Genomic DNA, 20,886 nt, shown 5'->3' on the forward strand with positions numbered 1-20,886 from the left:
TACTGTGGGGGGGGCTAGTTGCCCTCCAATCACTTTTGACTATTAAAAAGGGTACTAGCCCTTTGAATTTCCAATCGAATGAGCCAGTTTTGAAGTTTTGACGACAACGCCTTCTATAAAAACCTTATATGCCCCCAGGGCATAACTTAAAACCCTTGCCCTGAGGGCTGTGGGGGAGTGTCCTCCTACGCTGAACAAAATGAATATCTCAAAATTTTGATTGGATGTGTTTGGGGGAATGATGGCCGTGGGGGGGCTAGTTGCCCTCCAATCACTTTTTACTATTAAAAAGGGCACTAGCCACTCCAATTCGCAATCGAATGAGCCCTTTTCGAACTTTCTGCGACAACTCCTTCGATACGAAGTTCCCGGGTATGGAGAACCAAAAAACAACACAATGTGCCCACATCGTTCTTTACTTAGGCAGCGCTAGCGCGCTGTCTATGATTGCCCTCCCTCACTTTTTGTATTTGAGTCCTTTTTGGAGAATTTTTCCCGAGTGCAATAAACGTAAACTTCGATCTGTTTTCTTTAAGTATGCTAAGTTTCTACTTCGTCTCCCGCTTTGGTCCCGAAATTCTTTTCTTATTAGTAATTATAATATAGCAGACCCAACTTCAGCCATCCTTAATCAGACCTCAAAGTTCAATAATAATGTTAAAAGCCATCCATGGTTTGAAATCCTCCGGCAGTAGAACTCACTATGTTTTTGTTTTCTCTATGGTTTAAGCGGTCTTTTCTTGCTAATGAGTAATTTGTAATTTACTGAAAAAAAAATCAAATGAGTTTACTGAAAAAAAATGTGCATTGTCAATATAATATACATATGCTGATATTTATTCCCTAAAATCTTAATTAATTTTTGATTTCTTAAAGTTACAAAAGTGAAAATATTTCAAAGAATTGTTTCCAGTAAAGCGCCAATGACGCAGTAGGTTTTAGGCTTCTGCAGTGAGTCGATACCCAAACTCTTGTTTGTAGTTATTTTTATTCGAGTCAAACATGATTTGCATATTGAATTTAAGTTTCACTCGTTTTAAAATTTGTTTATTCATTTACATTAATATATATTGTATGTTTGTTCGCATTGATTGTTTATTTAATTTCTGTTCGTTTTAAGTTTCATTTATACTTTAATAGCAAAATATTTGTTTTCTTTTTAAGCTTGATTTTCATATTCAATATAATAATTACTAGCTTTAAGATCTATTTATTCATTTATATTATTACTTGTTGTATTTTTTTTTCTATGATTGTTTATTTAATTTCTGTTCGTTTTGGGTCCATTTATTCTTTAATAGTAATTTCTGGTCGTGTTGAGTTTTAATTTTAAAAGGCATTTTTATATACTGAGCTTTATTTTGAAATGGCCTTTACTTTTCTTTTAAAAACTTATATTTCGGAAAGAATTTTTTAAATTATTTTTGTTCGTTTTGACCGCAAAAAGTTTCAAGTTTTTATTGCATGGAGGGGTTGCTTACTGTCCAATTATTTTTGAAGTTAACAAACGGATCTAGAACTTTCAATTTAAATCGAATGAGTCGTTTTTCAAAGTCTATACGATTACCTCTTTGATAAAAACCTTACATATGAACAATAGACAGCTTGCATAACTTGTGGAAAGCAATTGACAACAATGAATGGATTGAAAAAATAGCTCCAATAAGGGGGTTTAGACCATTTCACTTGCTGACACAAAGGGATCACGACTGTTTGGAATTGATCTTAATAGGAGTTTGTGTGCCAAAGTAATTTTGCATCTATCACAGAGTTGTATTTTAACCTTATAATTGGATAATTATAATAGATTTCCTATGTGTTCTTCCCATACAAAATCCCTTCCCATAAGTTATAAACCCCCCTTAATAAGTTATGCCCCAGGGCATAACTTACAACGCCTACCCCTGGGCCCTGGTGGGCTGTGTCGACACCGGAGTTTTTGTTATCAGAACTTTGAACTATTTTAACAAAATGTCTATCTCAAAATTTTTATCCGAAGCGTGGAGGAGGGAGAGGATTTTTATTAGGGCGTGGAGGAGGGAGAGGAGCTAGTTGCCCTTCAATCTCTTTTGACTCTTAAAAAGTGAACAAGAACTTTCAATTTTCAATCAAACGAGCCATCTCTAAAGTTTATACGAGCATCTCTTCCATAAGAAATAATGTGAAGGATTCGAAGAATCCTTAAACTACAACCCTTACCGTGAGGGCTCTGAGGGAGTTGCAATCCTCAAAGACCTAATTTCCAGAACTTAAAACTACGTTTAATAAAACGGCTGTCTTAAAATTTTGAATGGATGTGTTTGGGGGAAAGGTGGGCGTAAGAAGGGGGTTAGTTGCCCTCAAATCACTTTCGACTATTAAAAAGGGCACTAGCCCTCGGAATTTCCAATCGAATGAGCCTTTTTTGAAGTTTTTACGACACCAACTTCTATAAAACCCTTATATGCCCCCAGGGCATAACTTAAAACCTTTGCCCTGGGGGTTTTGGGGGAGTATCCTCCTCAAAAAACATATTTTCTATCTGGAAATCAACTACGCTGAACAAAATGGCTATCTCAAAATTCTGATTGAATGTGTATGGGGGAATGATGGGCGTGGAGGGGGGCTAGTTGCCCTCCAATCACTTTAGTATTTTAAAAATTGCACTAGTACTTTGAATTTCCAATCGAATGTGCATGTTTTGAGTTTTATACGACAACGCCTTCTATAAAAACCTTATATGCCCCCAGGGCATAACTTAAAACTCCTGAGGGTTGTGGGGGAGTGTCCTCCTCAAAATATATTTTCAATCTGGAAATCAACTACGCTGAACAAAAATGGCTATCTCAAAATTTTGATTGGATGTGTTTGGGGGAATGATGGGCGTAGGGGGGGGAGCTAGTTGCCCTCCAGTCACTTTTGACTATTAAAAAGGGCACTATCCCTTTGAATTTCCAATCGAATGGGCCTTTTTTGAAGTTTCTATGACAACGCCTTCTATAAAAACCTTATATGCCCCCATGGAATAACTTTAAAACCCTTGCCCTGAGGGTTGCGGGAGAGTTTCTTCCTCAAAAAAATTTTTTCTATCTGAAAATCAACTACGCTGAAAAAAATGGATATCTCGAAATTTTTATTGCATGTTTTTGGGGAACGGATGGGCTTGGAGGGGGGGCGAGTTGCCCTCCACTCACTGTCGACTATTAAAAAGGGCACTAGCCCTTTAATTTCCAATCGAATGAGCCTGTTTTGAAGTTTCTACGACAACACCTTCTATACAAACCTTATATGCCCCCAGGGCATAACTTAAAACCCTTGCCCTGAGGGTTATGGGGGAGTGTCCTCCTCAAAAACATATTTTCTATTAGTAAATCAACTACGCTGAACAAAATGGGTATCTCAAAATTTTGATTGGATCTGTGTGGTGGAATGATGGGCGTGGGGGGGGCTAGTTGCACTCCAATCACTTTCGACTATTAAAAAGGGCACTAGTCCTTACATTTCCAATCGAATGAGCCTGTTTTGAACTTTCTACGACAACGCCTTCTATAAAAACCTTATATGCCCACAGGGCATAACTTAAAACCCTTGCCCTGAGGGTTGTGGGGGAGTGTCCTCCTCAAAAATATATTTTCTATCTGGAAATAAACTACGCTGAACCAAATGGCTATCTGAAAATTTTGATTGGATATGTTTGGGGAAATGATGGGCGTGGGGGGGGGAGTAGGCTACTCACACTCCAATCATTTTCGACTATTAAAAAGGGCACTAGCCCTTTAATTTCCAATCGAATGAGCCTGTTTTGAAGTTTCTACGACAACGCCTTCTATAAAAACCTTATCTGCCCCCGGGGCATAACTTAAAACCCTTGCCCTGAGGGCTGTAGGGAAGTATCCTCCTCCAAATATATTTTTTAGTTAGAAATCAACTACGCTGAACAAAATGGCTATCTCAAAATTTTGATTGGATGTGTTTTGTGGAAGGATGGGCGTGGGGGGGGGGCGACGGGCCCCCCAAAAATTTTCGAATATTAGAAAGTGCATTAGAACTCTCGATTTCCTATCGAATATACCTCTTTTCAATCTTTTTAGATAAGTCCTTTCATATGAAGTGCCTCTGGGGGAAGAAAATAATAAATAATAAAGCATTGGAGCCGTATGGCCTTTACTATAGGCAACGCTACAGCGTTGCCTCTGATTAAATAAAAAAAAAAGTTTTTTTAACTGAAAGTAAGGAGCGACATTAAAACTTAAAACGAAGAGAAATTATTCCGTATATGAAAGGGGCTGTCTCCTCAAAAAGGGCCCCTCCTCAACGCTTCACTCTTTACGCTGAAGTTTTTTATTGTTTTAAAAAATAAAGTTGTGAGACAGAGTCAAACTTTAGCGTTAAGAGCGAGGCATTGAGGAGAGAGACAGAGTCAAACTTTAGCGTTAAGAGCGAGGCATTGAGGAGGGGACAGCCCCTTTCATATACGGAATAATTTCTCTTCGTTTTAAGTTTTAATGTCGCTCCTTACTTTCAGTTTCCTCTAGCCCCCCCCCCTCCAGAAAACAATCCTTCTTTAAAATTTCTGTATACTTCCCAAAAGCCAATAAATAATGCTGGCAAGTCCGGCACCCCCTTCAGGGCAATTTCGCTTCCCCCATGAAAACTTCCTTCATGGAAATATCCGTCAACAGAACCCCCGACCCCCCCCCCCCACTACCAGAAAAAAACCCTCCTGAAAACTTCTGTATACTTCCCAATAACCAATACTATATGTTAACATTGGGTAAAGTTCATAACTTTTAGCCCTCCCCCTGGCGACTTAGGGGGATTAAGCCATCCTAAAAGACATATTTATGATATTTTCGACCATGCTGAACAAAATGGCTATCTCAAAATTTTGATCGGGTGACTTTGGGAAAAAAAAGTGTGGGAGGGGGCTTAGCTGCCCCCCATTTTTTGGTCACTTAAAAAGGGCACTAGAACTTTTAATTTACGTTCCAATGAGCCCTCACAAGATATTCTAGGATCACTGGGTCGATACGATCACCCCAGGGGAAAAAAAACAAAAAAAAACAAATAAACACGCATCTGTGATCTTTCTTCTGGCAAAAAATGCAAAATTCCACATTTTTTTAGATAGGAGCTCTAAACCTCTACAGTAGGGTTCTCTGATACGCTGAATATGATGGTGTGATTTTCATTAAGGTTCTATAACTTTTAGGGGGTCTTTCCCCTTTTTTTCGAAAATCACCCAAATATTCTCAGGCACGTAAGTTTTGATGGGTAGCACTAAACTTGACGAAAGTTACATATTTGAAATCAGCATTGAAATCTGATTCTTTTGATGTATCTATTGGTATCAAAAACCCTTTTTATAGAGTTTCGGTTACCATTGAGCCGGGTTGCTCCTTACTTACAGTTCGTTACTACTAACTGTTTGATAAGGCATCTCAGCAGTATCCCAAGAACGACTGGGGTATTATGTTCAACTTTTCGGGGCTACTTCTGCTCTTAAAATTTAACCAAATCAAAACAGCGTAAGTGTATCCAAGCTATCAAAGAAAGTAAACAGATTTTTTTTGTGAATGGTATCAAGTTTTCTATTTCAGGTCAACAAGAGGAGGTATGAAACTAAATAAAACACTACTATTTGTGTCCAGATTTTTAAAAGGGTGTATGTTGTTAAAAATTGCTGAAAATTTGATATTTGAAAAATTGCTGAAAATTTGAGAGAGTGGTGGGAAGGTAAACCAAGTGGTTTGAAAAGGCTTAGATCGATAGCTGGAATCCTCTTAGAGGAGCAATCGGAACACACCCAACTCTCAGTCCAATCATAAGTAGGAATCTAAACTCCTAATCTTAAAAAAAAAGAATATTTGTTGTTTCATTTTCTCCCTTTTTTCGGTTTAGAAAGGCTCCCGGACGTGGGACCGAAATATTTGGAGTGTGCTTGTTTAATTAAGTGTTTATTGTATTGTATTTATTCACTGCTTTATCAAAATTAAAACCCATTTTTCTCGCTTAATTTTTCGTAAATGGAAAAGTGTGGTCTAAGAAATTATAAAGAACTCCATTAAACCAAAAATGAGCAAAAATAAAATCAAATAATCTACCAAGCGTGAAACTACCACAAATCAGCATCGATAAATAAATCAAACCTAAAACGAACAGAAATTGCAATAAATAAACAAGTCAAACTCAAAACGAGCAGAAATTAACATGAGTAGGGCTCAAAACCCCCATGCCTTCCCAAGACCCGAACATAATTTGCACTTTACTGAAAAAAATATAAATGTTTTTACTTTTATAACTTCAATAAATCAAATAATATTAACATTTTGATATGTATATTAAACTGACAATGCACATTCATTTGTATTTTTTTCCGGTAAAGTAAATTTAAAAAAATTACAGATATTAAAAAAAAGCTTGAAATGGTGATATGTCTTTGGTTCTTTTCTAATGTTTTCAAACACTTTTTTATTAGTGGAATACCAAAACACTGTCAAAGCTGTCAAAGAGCTCACTTGAAAGCTAATGGTTAAAATTCGAGTAATTTTCCAAAATAGAATTCTAAATTCAAAGCAACAAAATTATGCACTAAATCAAACTATAAACAGTCTAGATGATTAGATAATAAAAATTAAATAATAAAAAGTCTTAAATAATAATTGAACATTGAACATTCTGAATATAATTTTACACAACAAAAATTCTGAATATGACACTCAAAAAGTTCTTAATATGACACTAAAAAGTTCTGAATATAATTTTATATAACGAAAATTCACCCTAATAAGTCTGCTAGTAATTGCAAAAATATTTGTATATATTTTGACAAGGGATTAAAACAATTCAAAAACCTTAAAAAAGAAAGCCTTTTTGAACGCAACAAGTTATATAATGTCAGTAGGAAGGCCTAAAAAATTGTAATTATTACAAATGGAGATTCTATATTTGGCAAGGTATTAAAACAATTCAAAAACGTTAAAACAGAAAACCAAAATTTAGAACCTTAGTACATATCGTTGTTAGAAATCGGACTAACTTCAATGATCAAATACCTTTGAACAGACACGGTTTGAAAAGACATTAAATTGCGTAAAGAACAAAAAACTGGTAATTAAAAAAAAATTTGTATTTTATTTCATACTTGCTTTAATAATCAAATATATTTGAAAAGATTACAGTATGAAAAAACAGCAAATTGTCTGTGGTTAGAAGACAAGCGACGATGAGAATCCGTGTATAGAAGGCTGCCGTGTGCCAACTGCCAGGGACTGACAGCTGGTAATTGCAAAAATATTTTTGTATATTTTAACAAGGGATTACAAAAATTCTAAAACCTTAAAAAAGAAAGCCAAAAGTTTGAAGCTTAGTAGATATCGTGGTTAAATATATATATATATATATATATATATATATATATATATATATATATATATATATATATATATATATATATATATATATATATCATAGCCAATATGCAGCCAATGCTCCCTTCCAAGAGGAAGGGAGCGCATGCTAGCAAGGGGTAAAGGATCTAATCTGTCATCAGGAAGAGCAAAGGGCCAAATCTATAGGGGGCAAAAAAAGCGGTTTGTCACATGTTATCAGTTAAGTATATATTTTAAGGTAGGTCAACTTAAATAAAGCATAAAGTTTCATAAAATTATGATTTTGCACTTAGTAAGAAAGTTCAGCCCTAGAGTGTGAAAAGTGAAACTGATGCCAAAAAATGTCAAAAGCCCCACTTGACAACCTTTGCTATAGACTAAAAAAGGTATAATGACAATGGGAGGGGACTAAAGCCAGTCTTTTGCCTCCAAGACCAAAATTGTTGGCCTTAAAGAGCTGAAGTTTACCAATCCAATGAAAGTAGCCTATTATAAGAGATTTTTAATTTAGATTACTAGTTTGAGGTTCATTTAAATTCCTAGTGCATGGACTAATCACTATGAAAGAAATACCAAAAAATAACTGGCACAGAGATCCAATTGCATTCTAATGCCCTGAAGATTAAAAGAAAACACATGTTGCTAAATGGTACCCCAATAGATTCTGTACCCAAAGACAAGTACACACCCTGCCTTGCCCTCCCAGCAACACCACAGCTCAACCAAATGAATGTTATAGAAAGTAGAAGTAAAAAGTGGCTTTATGAACCAACCCCTGAAGAAGAATAAGCAAAAAAAAATGCAAGGTTATTGACAATTCTTTTTTTGCCAATAACCTAGGGCTATATCTTGCTGTGTAAGAGGGGGGTGGGGGAGTGGCTAGGATGTCATTACAAAAAACAACAACTATTATATTTAGAAATGGCAATGAATGGTATGCATATGAGCTTCTGTCCTACAGCCCTACCAAAATCTGGAACTTGTTAATATTAACACCAATACCAAATTAATCTTAGTAACAGTTTAAAGTAGTTACACTTATGACAAGGTGAGGACTGAGATATACAATTGCTTTCTAGCTGAGCTTTCTGATATTTTAAACAAAAGGATAGCCACACAACACCAAAAAAGGGTAAATTTTCTGATTAATGTAACACTGAGATAGCTAAGAAATAGATATACCTTTAGAGCCAGAATTTGATCCTGAACCCAAATACAATAGTCATTTACATCAGAAATGCTCTTTATCCCCATTCCCATACAAAGATATACCAAGACAGAATTGTATATATTAAGTGAATTTTTCACCGTTTCTTCTTCTTCTTCTTAAAAAAAGCACCTGGAGGAGCCGCGTTTTCAGGCTCAGCGGGTTCGAACACGGGTTGTCCTCGTCTAGTTTCAAGTTTCTAGTTTTTCGTCTAGTTTTGTCTAGTTTCAGCGGGTTCGAAGCTTCAACCCCGTGTTTGATGCACTAGATGCACTGCTGCACAACGCTTGATGCGCTAGACGCGAACAACCCGTGTTTAAAGACGGGTTGTTCACGGATCAGCAGGTTCGAACACGGGTTGTTCTCGTCTAGTGCATTAAGCGTTGTGCATCAGTGCATCTAGTGTATCAAACACGGGGTTGAAGCTTCGAACTCGCTGAAACTAGACAAAACTAGACGAAAAACTAGAAACTTTAAACTAGACGAGGACAACCCGTGTTCAAACCCGCTGAGCCTGAAAACGCGGCTCTAAATGGACTCCTTTTGGCTTCTAACTGCACTTTTCTTCTTCTTCGATAAATAACTTGGACTCTGTCATTTGGTGTCTGTTTTGACAAACTATTAAATCAATTTGAACAAAATACTGATTTGCAGAGATTTCACTCCATAAATGAAATTCAGGGATATTAGGGGGGAGGGGTTGGTAAGTTTATTTCTGATGCAAATAAATGTTAAAGTTGGAATCATGATGAAATTCTGATGAAAGGCAATGACATTTCTTAGCTCTCTCAGCAGTGAATTAATTGGAAAATATATGAAAAACAGCAAGCCAAGTTTCCTCAAATGTGAAGGTTTGCTTATAGTTTCTTCAATTGCAGGGGCACAGTGCATCATGAGTTCTTGCTAAAGGGTAGAATGATCAATACCAAACATTAATTGTAAGTTATGTGTAAGTTGCATGAAGTAGTCCACCAGAAATCCCCACATTTGTGGAAGAACATATATTTGTTTTAAAGCCATGATAACATTCCTGCTACAACATTGTTACATATGGGAAAATTTTGAGCCAAAAACAACAAACAAATAATACCATAGCTACCATATTTCCTAGGTTTGTCCCCCTGTGACTTTTCTTGTTTTTGAAACTAAAAACGCCAGTGAAAGGTCAATACTATATCACAAAGTGAAAAAACACTAAACATCTGGAAAGTGAAAATTCAGCAACAGGCTCAAATACTAAATATTATAAGCTATTTGCACAGTGATAAAGCATTTTTGTTAACTTTTATTAGCTAGAATTATGTAGACAAGTTTAAAAGTAGCATAGGAATCTAATGGTAGCCTACTACTTTCATTTGTTTAGTATGTTCTCTTCAGAAGTGACCAATCACTAAATTTACCATTTAAAATATTAAAAACATTTTTAATATTTTTTTCTTTCTGGATTGTTTGTTTCTCCTGGATTGTGGGCTAAACAGCCAATCCTAACTAGACTAATCCCAACCACCAGCTAATCTCAACAATCTAAAACTATTTGTATCATATCTAATATTTGGAACCTAATGGCAACATTTATGAAAAAGAAGTTAGGCCTAAAGGTTAAGAATATTAGGTCTCTGGAAGGAGACATATTAGCATAAGATACATTTTTATATTGCTAATTTTATGCTAATTGCTATATTTATTTTCACTTTTGATGATTCATCCCCAGTGCCTCTACCCCCCTAATAATCTTACAGAGGCTAGCTCTAGGCAACATAAAAACTAACATAAGAAACAATGGAACTTTTACTTTAAAATAGTTAGTTTATCTACATTGATCAAAATTATCATGTTTCTTTCTATTATTATTCACTATTTTAACTCATTTACCATAGCATTTTCTTCATCCAATATTCAGCATAATCACTCAGTCTAAGCTGGCCACCTCTAAATTGGCCCAGAATAATTGGTTTTACAACATATCAATTGATAGAAAGAATAGTCAATGTCTAGATCAGGGGCTATTAAGAATAAAACATGTAAAGGAAACAATTCTTACTTTAAAATATACAGAGTAGGGAAGGCCCCATACTTGGGACAGGCTTAACATACAGTGAAGCTATCTTGCAAAAATCCCCAAATAAGTGTAGGAAAGTATCTCTCTATCAGATAGCATCTGCAGATGTTTGAATTTGACAGTAGCCATTTGTTCTTTTGTGGAAGGATCAAAAATTTCAGGCTAGACATCAAAAATTTTTGTGGAGTTCCATGAATTGTCTTGGGAAATGTTAGGTTTACAGTAATCATTTACTGGCTCTGATTTGTTGATTAGTATCTTTATGAACTAGAATCAAGGCTGTACCCAGGATTTTTTTTTTGGAGGGGGGTTTCACTCAAAGATTTCTTTTATTTTACATAAAAAAAAAACTCACAAAATGCATACAAAATTTGTTTATATCCATTTTTGTTATGTTTTACAAATCAAAAAAGACCTTTCAAGAGGGGTTCAAACCCCCCTAATCCCCCCCGCTGGGTAAAGCATTGACTAGAATCAGTGTTTTTGTCATAATTGTTGAAAAAATTACATGATTGCAGTGATCTATAAGTTTCCATACTTGGGAATTTCAGAGGTTTGCAAGATAGCCTAAAAATATGCAAAAAGAAATGGATTGTCATATCCTTCAAGTTTGGATGACAAGAAAAAAGCAGGAAAGAAGTGATATTATGGCTTCATGTCACAAAATCCAAGCCTTTCACAAAGAACACCTGAAGCAACTACCCTATCTAGGGCAACCAGTTTCAATTGCTACAATGTTGGGATCTTCTTTCCCAAGCTATGTGATGTCATGACCAGGCATGCCTTCCCTCCCCAAAGTATATAGAACATGGACAAGAGTGGCTTAACTACTGTTCAAAACTCAAATAAGGATGTTGCTGAGACATGAGTCTGTCAAATTGGAAAGGTGACTTCTGCTGAGAGGGGCCAGACTACAACCATTCTTGCTTGTGTTTCAGCAGCTGGCAACTCAATTCCACTGATACTTGTCTTCCCAAGGAAAAAGACAACACCAAGAATGACTATAGGGGCTCCACCTGGTACTTTTGCATGTAATAGCAACAGTGGCTGGACTACGGCTTCTGTATTCAACAAGTTTCTGCTTCACTTCATTGCCACTGTCTAGCCAAGACAAGTCACAGTTAATTATTATGGATAATCATGAGTCCTATTTATCAGTTGAAGCTATCCATGCATCCAAAGATAATCACGTAATCCTTTTGATTTTGCCACCACACATGTTGCACAAACTGCAACCACTTGATCTTGGAGTGTTCCACTCTCTCAAATTCCATTACAACAAAGCAATTCTAAATTGGATGGTCAACAATCCAGGTATTCCAGTTTCTCTGTACAGAATTCTGCAGTTTCTTGGTGTTACTTATCCACTTTCATTTCCCCTAAAGAATATCACTGCAGAGTTACAAATAACAGGTATTTGCCCATTTAATGATGACATTTTTGTCAACAACAATTGTTCACCATCAGCTGTCACTCATAGACCACTGAGTAAGCCTGCATCAGAACCTGAACTGAAAGACCATAGGCAGGCAGGCCTTGTTTGCCTCTCATTCTGGGCAATCTAATGGTCCTATGTCAATTTTAAATTATTGGTCAACATGCCTAAGACTCTAGGCAGGCAGGCATGCCTTTCCAAAAACTAACCTGACAAGTATGTGTCCAATAAGAGAGTCATACTTACTCCAACCATTTACCCATGCTGCAGCCATTTAAACATTTGCCTCTCAATTACTTAGACTATCTGTCTTGGCTCTTTCTACAATTAGCCATATCTTGATGCAACCTACTGCAAAATACTTGATAATTTCAATTAGGTGGTGGAATACATGGGAAATACATAATTTGAGCTATATATTTGCATATTAGGGGGGTTTAGGGGTAAAGTATAGGTCTAGTGGAACTGCAGTCAAAATATTTTAACTATAGTTATTCTGCATATGAAGTAAGAATTGTTTTCTTAACATGTTTTTTTCTCAATAGCCTTTAATCCAGACCTTTCCCAAAAGAACAACAAACAAATATATTATTGGAGCCATAGCCTATATGCTTTCATAAAAGGGGAGGCCTGGAAGGGGTACACTGACAGGGTAACAAGTATTACAGGAAGACCCTAGTACTTTGCCATGGTTTTAGTCAGAATAATTTGGCCAGATATTCTGATTAAAAAGAATATTTCACATGCATAGAGAGCAGGCTCCTAATTGTGGACATTATGAGTATAAGGTTAGACAGTCGTGATTGCTGATTATTAAGACCAGTCCAGTTGGGATTAGCTGACTGCATTCCTGGAAAACAGATTGGCTATTTAATGTTTGAATCTAGACAAAAGTACCTCTACACCCTAGGCTAGCATGTTTAAAAATAATTATTCTGTTTCACACCACTTGTCTTAGATTGAATCTATCAAAGGTTGACTGTGTCTATTATTAGGACATGTTGTTCCAACTTCAAAGTCCTGCATCAAAGATTAGGCAGCATTTTCTAGTATTAGGTCCATGCTTTAAATGTGGAGCCAAGAATAGGCTCCACTGTTGTCTATCAGTATGTTTAAATTTATAATTAATGTACGCTATATTGGTTGAAATATTCAAGCTAATCATTACCTTAAATTACCTTAAATCGCACTTGCTAGCGATAGGACGAATCCTGTGTCCGCCAGCTTCAGTGATGATAGTTAATCATCATTTGTGGCGTCCCAAATGGTGCACCATGGTTTGTTGAGCCACTCTCTATCCACTGATGATCTATCTATCTAATCATACTCTCTATCTAATCATATAGGTTACTTGTTAGAAGATTTTGACATATCCAATGGTAAGACAACTTGCAGTAAAATTCTACTTTAGCTACTTTTGTCTATCTTGGAAAGGGGTTAGGTTAGGAAAATGAAACTTTCAGGGATGGGTTTATAGGCTAAAGTATGTCCAGGAAGGTTTTTTGAAGGATCTACCTCCACTCCTTCTTTCTCTACATGATCCTGAAATTTGCCTACATGACAGGTCTATACCTTTTAAAATTTTGACAAAACAACATTTTGCCTTAATTTTCAGTTATCAGTTTCTTTTTCTCTGGCTTTAGTCCTGAAAATGCTAGGCCTATTCCTTTTATTTGAGTAGAATTTTAAGCAATATCAATGTTTTATTAGACATATCCCTGAAAGTTGCATTTTCCTAACCTAACCCCTTTCCAAGATAGCTAAAATAGAATTTTACCCAACTCACTTTCTAAGTGGTAGGCTATGATAAGAGATTTTACAATGATTCAGCTGTTAGAGTGGATTAACTGGCCAGCCACTTGGTGTATTACCCTAGGCTGTGTAGAAAATGAGCATAAAACAAGGAATCTGATGGAACAATTTTCATCTTATATTTAGAATAGCCTAAGGTTATATAGCCTAGATGAGGGGCTGAGGATGAATTGTCAAAACACAAATAAAACCATGAAAAAACATAAAATTAAAAACTTTAAAATGTCTCTTTATTGCCCTAGCATGTCTCATTCTGGAGAGCCACTAGTACTAACTTTTACCTATTCTTAATCAAGAACATCCAGCTCAACCATAGAGATAAATTTGAATTTTTTGCGTTCAGCAGGGTTGCGACTACAGTCAGTTGCTGAAAGACTACCCTATCTTAGACCTTTAGTTCCTCCGGAGGCATTAGTGGCGCTTGGCGCATAGGTAATCGATGAAGCCTCTCTACTCGTCCCAAAGCGATGCTATAGTGGATACATCTTCCCATTCAGGAAATAACGTAGTGTTGGGTGATATTTTGATTAATTGATATTTTTTACTTTCGTAATATCGTTATTTCGGATCAGTTTTTGCTATCTCACGGATTTGCCGAAGTTCAATAACACAAATGGTAAATAAAAGGTATTTTGTATATTTTTTTTTTCAGAATTCAAATTATATATAATCAAACAATAAAAATAAACTTCGATTACAAAAATGAACATAATAAAAAGCCAGATTTGGAATTATTTGGGCTCGGGAAAAGAGAAAAATAAACTGCTAGCTATTCAAAAGCAGCAGCATGTCAATATGTTGACATGCTAAGAGTCGGTTCCACAGTTCACTGTCTATCTAACCAGCCTTGGAAAACGCTCTTTCAGAAGGGACACTGGTAGCGGGTACAGACATGATTTTCATTGCAACTTTTTACAGGTGCTTTTGGGACCCCATAGCACGAGACTTCCACCACTTGAGTAGAAAAGTTTCTTTTGAAACTGTTGGCTTCCTATTGAAAGTTTATAGAGCCATGATATATTCGGCTGCTGTCGAAGCATGTCCTGCATTGACTATAAGGACTTCATTATGTGAACCCCACAAACTGGCTTGATTCTGATATGGATGCATCGCAGGGACTGCGATCGTACTTGTATCTTCGGATCGAGATTTAGCAGCAAGCAAGGCCAAATCTATCCCGTTTGCAATTTTGCTCTCAACTTGTAGAAGATCGTTAGGTGAAATATACATTTTTTTTTTTAACGCGGGCCAAGATATGTGGCAATTGTGACGGGTGTGACTTGACCAAGACTTGTAAACCTACAATGCATTTTATTCAGCAAAGGCTTTCGAAGCTCATCAGCCACATCTGAAAATCCACCAAATCTTCCTGAACAAAGTGGCGTCTCATAATCATAAACAAAAGCAGGTCTTTGGAGATGGGGGATAGCTTTTAGAAGAGAGCTCAATAGCTGCCTCTTTGAAGGGTGTAAGCACCGCAATCACGTTTGAAATAACACCCTACTCACTATCATTGCCCACTTTACCGAGAAGCGCAAGGGAGCTTGTTACCGACTCTTTCAAATTTTGTAGATTATGGAAAATAGTGAAAAACGATTTCCATCTACTGGGCACATCAGGTTTTAGTTTTTTTTGGTGCAAAAATTGTCGATAGAGATTTGAAACTGGCGCAACCTTTTGTTAGCTACAAAACTACGTCTGAAAAAGATGACAATATTTCTAGCCTTTTGGACGAGAGGCAGCAATTCAGCAGTATCATTAATAGCATCCCCACATCAAATTTAGAGTATGCGCGAAACACATGTCCATCCTGTACCTACTTGGGATGCAGCATCCTTTACGACCCGAACCACAAATGCTCCAATATCAGTTACTACAGCAACAGCCTTTTCCTTGATCCCCCACTCATTGGCAATTTTCATAAGGTGAGCCTTAATAGCATCAGCAGTATATACATTTTTTCAGACTAAGAAAATTCACCCTGTCTGATCGGCTAGTATAGCTTTGATAAGACTCAAAATCCGAACTTTTCATTATAACATCATTTGTTGTGAACTTTTTACTCTCAGTTGGTAGTAATTCACACGTATCTGACTCAGGAGCTGATAGTGAATTCTTGCGAAGAAGATGCCAGGGTAAGATGTAAGATAAGGATAAATAAAATCAATTATAGATGAAAGAATTGAAACCTGCAAAGAATCTCGAAGATGTATGCTAAAATTTTGGAGAATTTTCATGTGGTGGATTTTCCGCTGGGAATATAGGGGGTTGGAGCCCCCTAAAAAATATCGGTTTCGATAATACGTTTCGATATCGATATTTCATCCGATATATCAGTATCGATATCAAATATCTCCCAACAATAGAATAACGAGGTTTCAGCCGTCCACAGATCTCAGTCAAAAGTTCGCCGCAAAGCGTTCTTTGGACGACCTCGTCTTCTTCTTTCATCTGGTTTCCTGTCGTAGGCTGTCCGAGAAAGTGACCTTCTTTCATGTGGAGTATATGTCTACCTCTAATTCCTTATAACAGTAGTAATGAGAAGCTGACCGGTTCTATCATGAATTTTCAGAGAAAAATTCCTAAAGTGCTGCAGTTGCTTGAATTTGCTTGATAAATTCATTTCAGCGATTTTCAGCGATTTTCGATGCTAAAGTCAAAATAAATGACCGCAATAGTGCTAAAGTAAAACTTTCATGCTACAGATGGCAACTCTTAGTACGTGCTACATTGCTAGATATAATGAAATGGTGCTAAAATAACACTTTCGTGTTACAGGTGGCAACCCTGCAGACAACTTTTACAAATTTTCAGCCTTCTTGTAGCATCACACCTATGAATACCTTCAGATTTATTACCCTCATACTAAAGAGTTAGGCAAAGACTAGTCTGTCCTGAATGCATACTGAGAGCGTTTTCAAACCTTATAGACTATGGAGGGTATAATTGTTTGTTTCATGCAGGTTATGAAAAGTGTGCTCGAATTGATGCAACTGATTGCACTGAGAGTTGGATGTGTTCCGATCGCTCCTCTAAGAGGATTCCAGCTATCGATCTAAGCCTTTTCAAACCGCTTGGTTTACCTTTTTAGAGCGCAGGACAAAAAAAACTACGTTTGATAGTGGGGTAAAAGTGCTTTTTGGATATATTCGTAAATGAGACTCAGGACCATTTAGATAGAATTATTTCGGCGTACGATCCTAACAATTCTTTCATTGTTGTATCTCAGTCACCGTTGTTGTCATTTGAAGTGACCCACTGCTGTTCACCTAAATATGTAAGTCTCAATAAATCTTTTGCTTTTTACCTGTGTTTATTTCATTTTATATGCCTGTATCCAGTCTAATAACAGGTAATTAGTTCGCAAATCTCCAAGGACGTTCCCAGGGAATCTGATCTCCAGATAGCTCATGGAAAAGAGGTCACATTTATATTTCTACACATTTATTTTCTCTCAATAATTGAGGGCGGCGCGGTCATAAAGTTACTTCACTCCCCATTGCTATGGCGCAAGGCTTGTTGGTCCATTCTGTAGTGCTATAAACGACGCTACCGGAGAACTTATAAGGTGTAAGTCCACGACCTTTGGGCATAATATTATCTTTGACGCGGTCAATATTTATGACCACAATTAAGCCCAGTCCCTTTCTTTTATAGCCACACTTTCTTTATAGTCACATAAAATATTTCATCGCTACAGATGATCTTCAGAGGGCAAAACAGTGCTACTACTTTTGTTGACCATTCTTCTAATCTAAACACAACCAATAGTAATAATGAGTCCAGACCAAACATTACCCAGATTTTACCAGAGATAACTCCACGCAGCAAACCACCTTGATAATAATTTTTCATGCAAGACAGAGATCTGCATTACGAAACCTGAGATCCTCAAACCAAAGTCTTTATTTTAGCTTTGGGAATAAAACCATCTAGAAGTGGCTTTAAGCTATATTTTGATAACCATTTTCAGCCATTCCTTCCCAGTTGGATATCTGAAATATTTCTGGCAATCCTACTACTGACTAATACTAACAACTCACCGCAGCACCAAGCCACCTGAGGCCAACACAGCTACGGTCGCTCCTCCTCCATCCCAATCTATCCAAAGCCTTTTTCTTTACACCCTCCCAGGAAGTTCCCATTTCCTTTAAATTTTCCCGAATACGTTAAAAAGTCATATAAAACCACTCCAAAGACAGCAAAATACACCACTGCCTATCCTACAAACTTTCACCCCCTCCCCAAAACCCCTACGATCAAAATCACCAATTAAAAGTATATATTCTTTCCTTAATATATTACCTGTGGAATTATCATTATCTTTTCATGGAATGATGCTTTGTATTAAGTATTTTGCCGAAATTCTACCGAATAATTTTTATGCCAGGGTACTATTTAACCAATTTGAGCATGATTACGAAACGAGGGGATCTTCTAAGTACGTTGAACCCCAAGTGTTCACTGAAAGATTGGGGTTCTCACTCAGACCTGTATAATCAAACTTTGGAATTTGCATGGGTCGGATCTTAATCTCGTTCCTTCTGTTGGTAGTTTAAAAACACTTTTACTAACACTTTTATCATTTTTTTTTGTTATGGTTGTCCAGCTGACTCATTTCATTGGTCGGGTTTCCCCGTTGCTTCTCTTCACTATTTTCTTATTTGTGATTTGTTATGGTAAGTAATCCATTTGGCTGCTGGTTTAGGGTGATACTTGGTAATTTGTTTCTTTTTATTTATGTATAAAAGATTTTGATTGTCTGCAAATACAGTAATATATTATGTAATATATTATTGTGTTTTTATTTGTTAATAATTATAAAAAAAAACTTTCCAAAAAAGAAGTTTTTCAAAGAAAAGTAAAGGCCATTTTAACTTAAGATCAGCAGATACAAATACCTGTTAAAATTCAAACTCAAAACGACCAGATATCAGAGGTAACGCTGTAGCGTTGCCTATAGTAAAGGCCATACGGCTCCAATGTTTTATTATTATTATTTTTTTTCCCCCAGAGGCACTTCATACGGAAGAGGTCGTCGTAGAAACTTCAAAGGGGAATCATTCGATTGGAAATCGAGAGTTCTAGTGCCCGTTTTAATAGTCGAAAATGATTGGAGGGCAACTAGCCCCCCCACACCCATCATTCCCACAAACACATCCAATCAAAATTTTGAGATAGCCATCTTGTTCAGCGTAATTGATTTCCAAATAGAAAAAATATTTTTGAGGAGGAAACTCCCCCAAAGCCCTCAGGGCAAGAGTTTTAAGTTATACCCTGGGGGCATATAAGGTTTTTATAGAAGGCGTTGTCGTAGCAACTTCAAAAAAGGATAAATCGATCGGCAATTAAGTGACTACTGTCCTTTTTAATAGTCGAAATTGACTGGAGGGCAACTAGCCCCCCCCTCATGTCCCTCATTTCCTCCAACCCATCCTATCATAATTTGGAGATAGCCATTTTGTTCAGAGTAGTTGTTTTCCAGATAAAAAATATATTTTTGAGGAGGAAATTCCCCCACAACCCTCAGGGCAAGGGTTTTAAGTTGTACCCTGGGGGCATATAAGGTTTTTATAGAAGGCGTTGTCGTAGAAACTTCAAAAAAGGCTCATTCGATTGGAAATTCAAAAGGCTAGTGCCCTTTTTAATAGTCAAAAGTGATTGGAGGGCAACTAGCCCCCCCCCCACGCCCATTATTCCCCACAACACATCCAATAAAATTTTGAGATAGCCATTTTGTTCAGCGTAGTTAATTTTTAGATAGAAAATATATTTTCGAGGAGGACACTCCCCCACAACCCTCAGGGCATGGGTTTTAAGTTATGCCCTGGGGGCATATAAGGTTTTTATAGAAGGCGTTGTCGTAGAAACTTCAAAACAGGCTCATTCGATTGGAAATTAAAGGGCTAGTTCCCTCTTTAATAGTCAAAAGTGATTGGAGTGCTACTACCCCCCCCACACCCCTAATTACCCCAATCACTTCCAATAAAAATTATGAGATAGCCATTTTTTTTAGCTGAGTTGATTTACAGATAGAACATACGTTTTTGAGAAGCATACTCCCCCACAACCCTCAGGGCAAGGGTTTTAAGCTATGCCCTGGGGGCATATAAGGTTTTTATAGAAGGCGTTGTCGTAGAAACTTCAAAAAGGCTCAATTGATTGGAAATTCAAAGGGCTAGTGTCCTTTTTAATAATCGAAAGTGATTGGAGTGGAACTAGCCCCCCCACCCCCCCCATTTCCCCAAACACATCCAATCATAATTTTGAGATAACCATTTTGTTAAGCGCAGTTGATTTTCAGACAGAAAACCTTTTTTTAAGAAGGACACTCCCCCAAGACCTTTATGGCAAAAGATTGAATCTATGCCCTAGGGTCATATAAGGTTTTTAAGGTGTGTGTTGTCGAACAAAGTTCAAAAAGGACTCTTTCGATTGGAAATTCAAAGAAGTAGTGCCCTTTTAATATTCGAAAGTGATTGGATGGCAACTAGCCCCCCCTCCCAAGCCCATCATTCCCCCCAACACAACAAAAAAAAATTTTGAGACAGCCTTTTGTTCAGCGTAGTTGATTACCAGACAGAAAATATGTTTCTGAGGAGGACAATCTCCCAAAACTCTCAGGGCAAGGGTTTTAATTTATGCCCTGGGGGCTTATAAGGTTTTTATAGAAGGCGTTGTCGGAGAAACTTCAAAAAAGGCTCATTCGATTGGAAATTCAAAAAGCTAGTGCCCTTTTTAATAGTCGAAAGTGATTGGAGAGCAACTAGCCCCCCCCCCCACGCTAATCATTCCCCCAAACACATCCAATCAAAATTTTGAGATAGCCATTTCGATAAGCATAGTTGATTTCCAGATAGAAAATATATTTTTGAGGAGGACACTCCCCCACAACCCTCAGGGTAGGGGTTTTAAGTTAAGCCCTGGGGGCCTACAAGGTTTTTATAGAAGGCGTTGTCGTAGAAACTTCAAAAAGGCTCATTCCATTGGAAATTCAAAGGGA

At 37.0% G+C, this 20,886-nt stretch overlaps 1 protein-coding gene across 1 annotated transcript in view; it reads left to right on the forward strand.

The window, feature by feature from the left end:
* The window catches only part of LOC148944059 (neural-cadherin-like), a 73,068-nt gene extending 58,753 nt beyond the window's left edge, over positions 1–14,315 (forward strand). Inside the window, exons 5-6 of the mRNA XM_089100598.1 lie at positions 11,742–12,124; positions 14,230–14,315. Of these exons, the coding sequence (XP_088956724.1) occupies positions 11,742–12,124; positions 14,230–14,315 (469 nt within the window). The remainder of the gene's footprint in view (positions 1–11,741; positions 12,125–14,229) is intronic.
* The last annotated feature ends 6,571 nt before the right edge of the window (positions 14,316–20,886 follow it).

This window comes from Artemia sp. Qi Xiang Cuo, chromosome 14 (genome assembly GCF_049724085.1).
Source record: "Artemia sp. Qi Xiang Cuo chromosome 14, ASM4972408v1, whole genome shotgun sequence".
NCBI lineage: Eukaryota > Metazoa > Arthropoda > Branchiopoda > Anostraca > Artemiidae > Artemia > Artemia sp. Qi Xiang Cuo.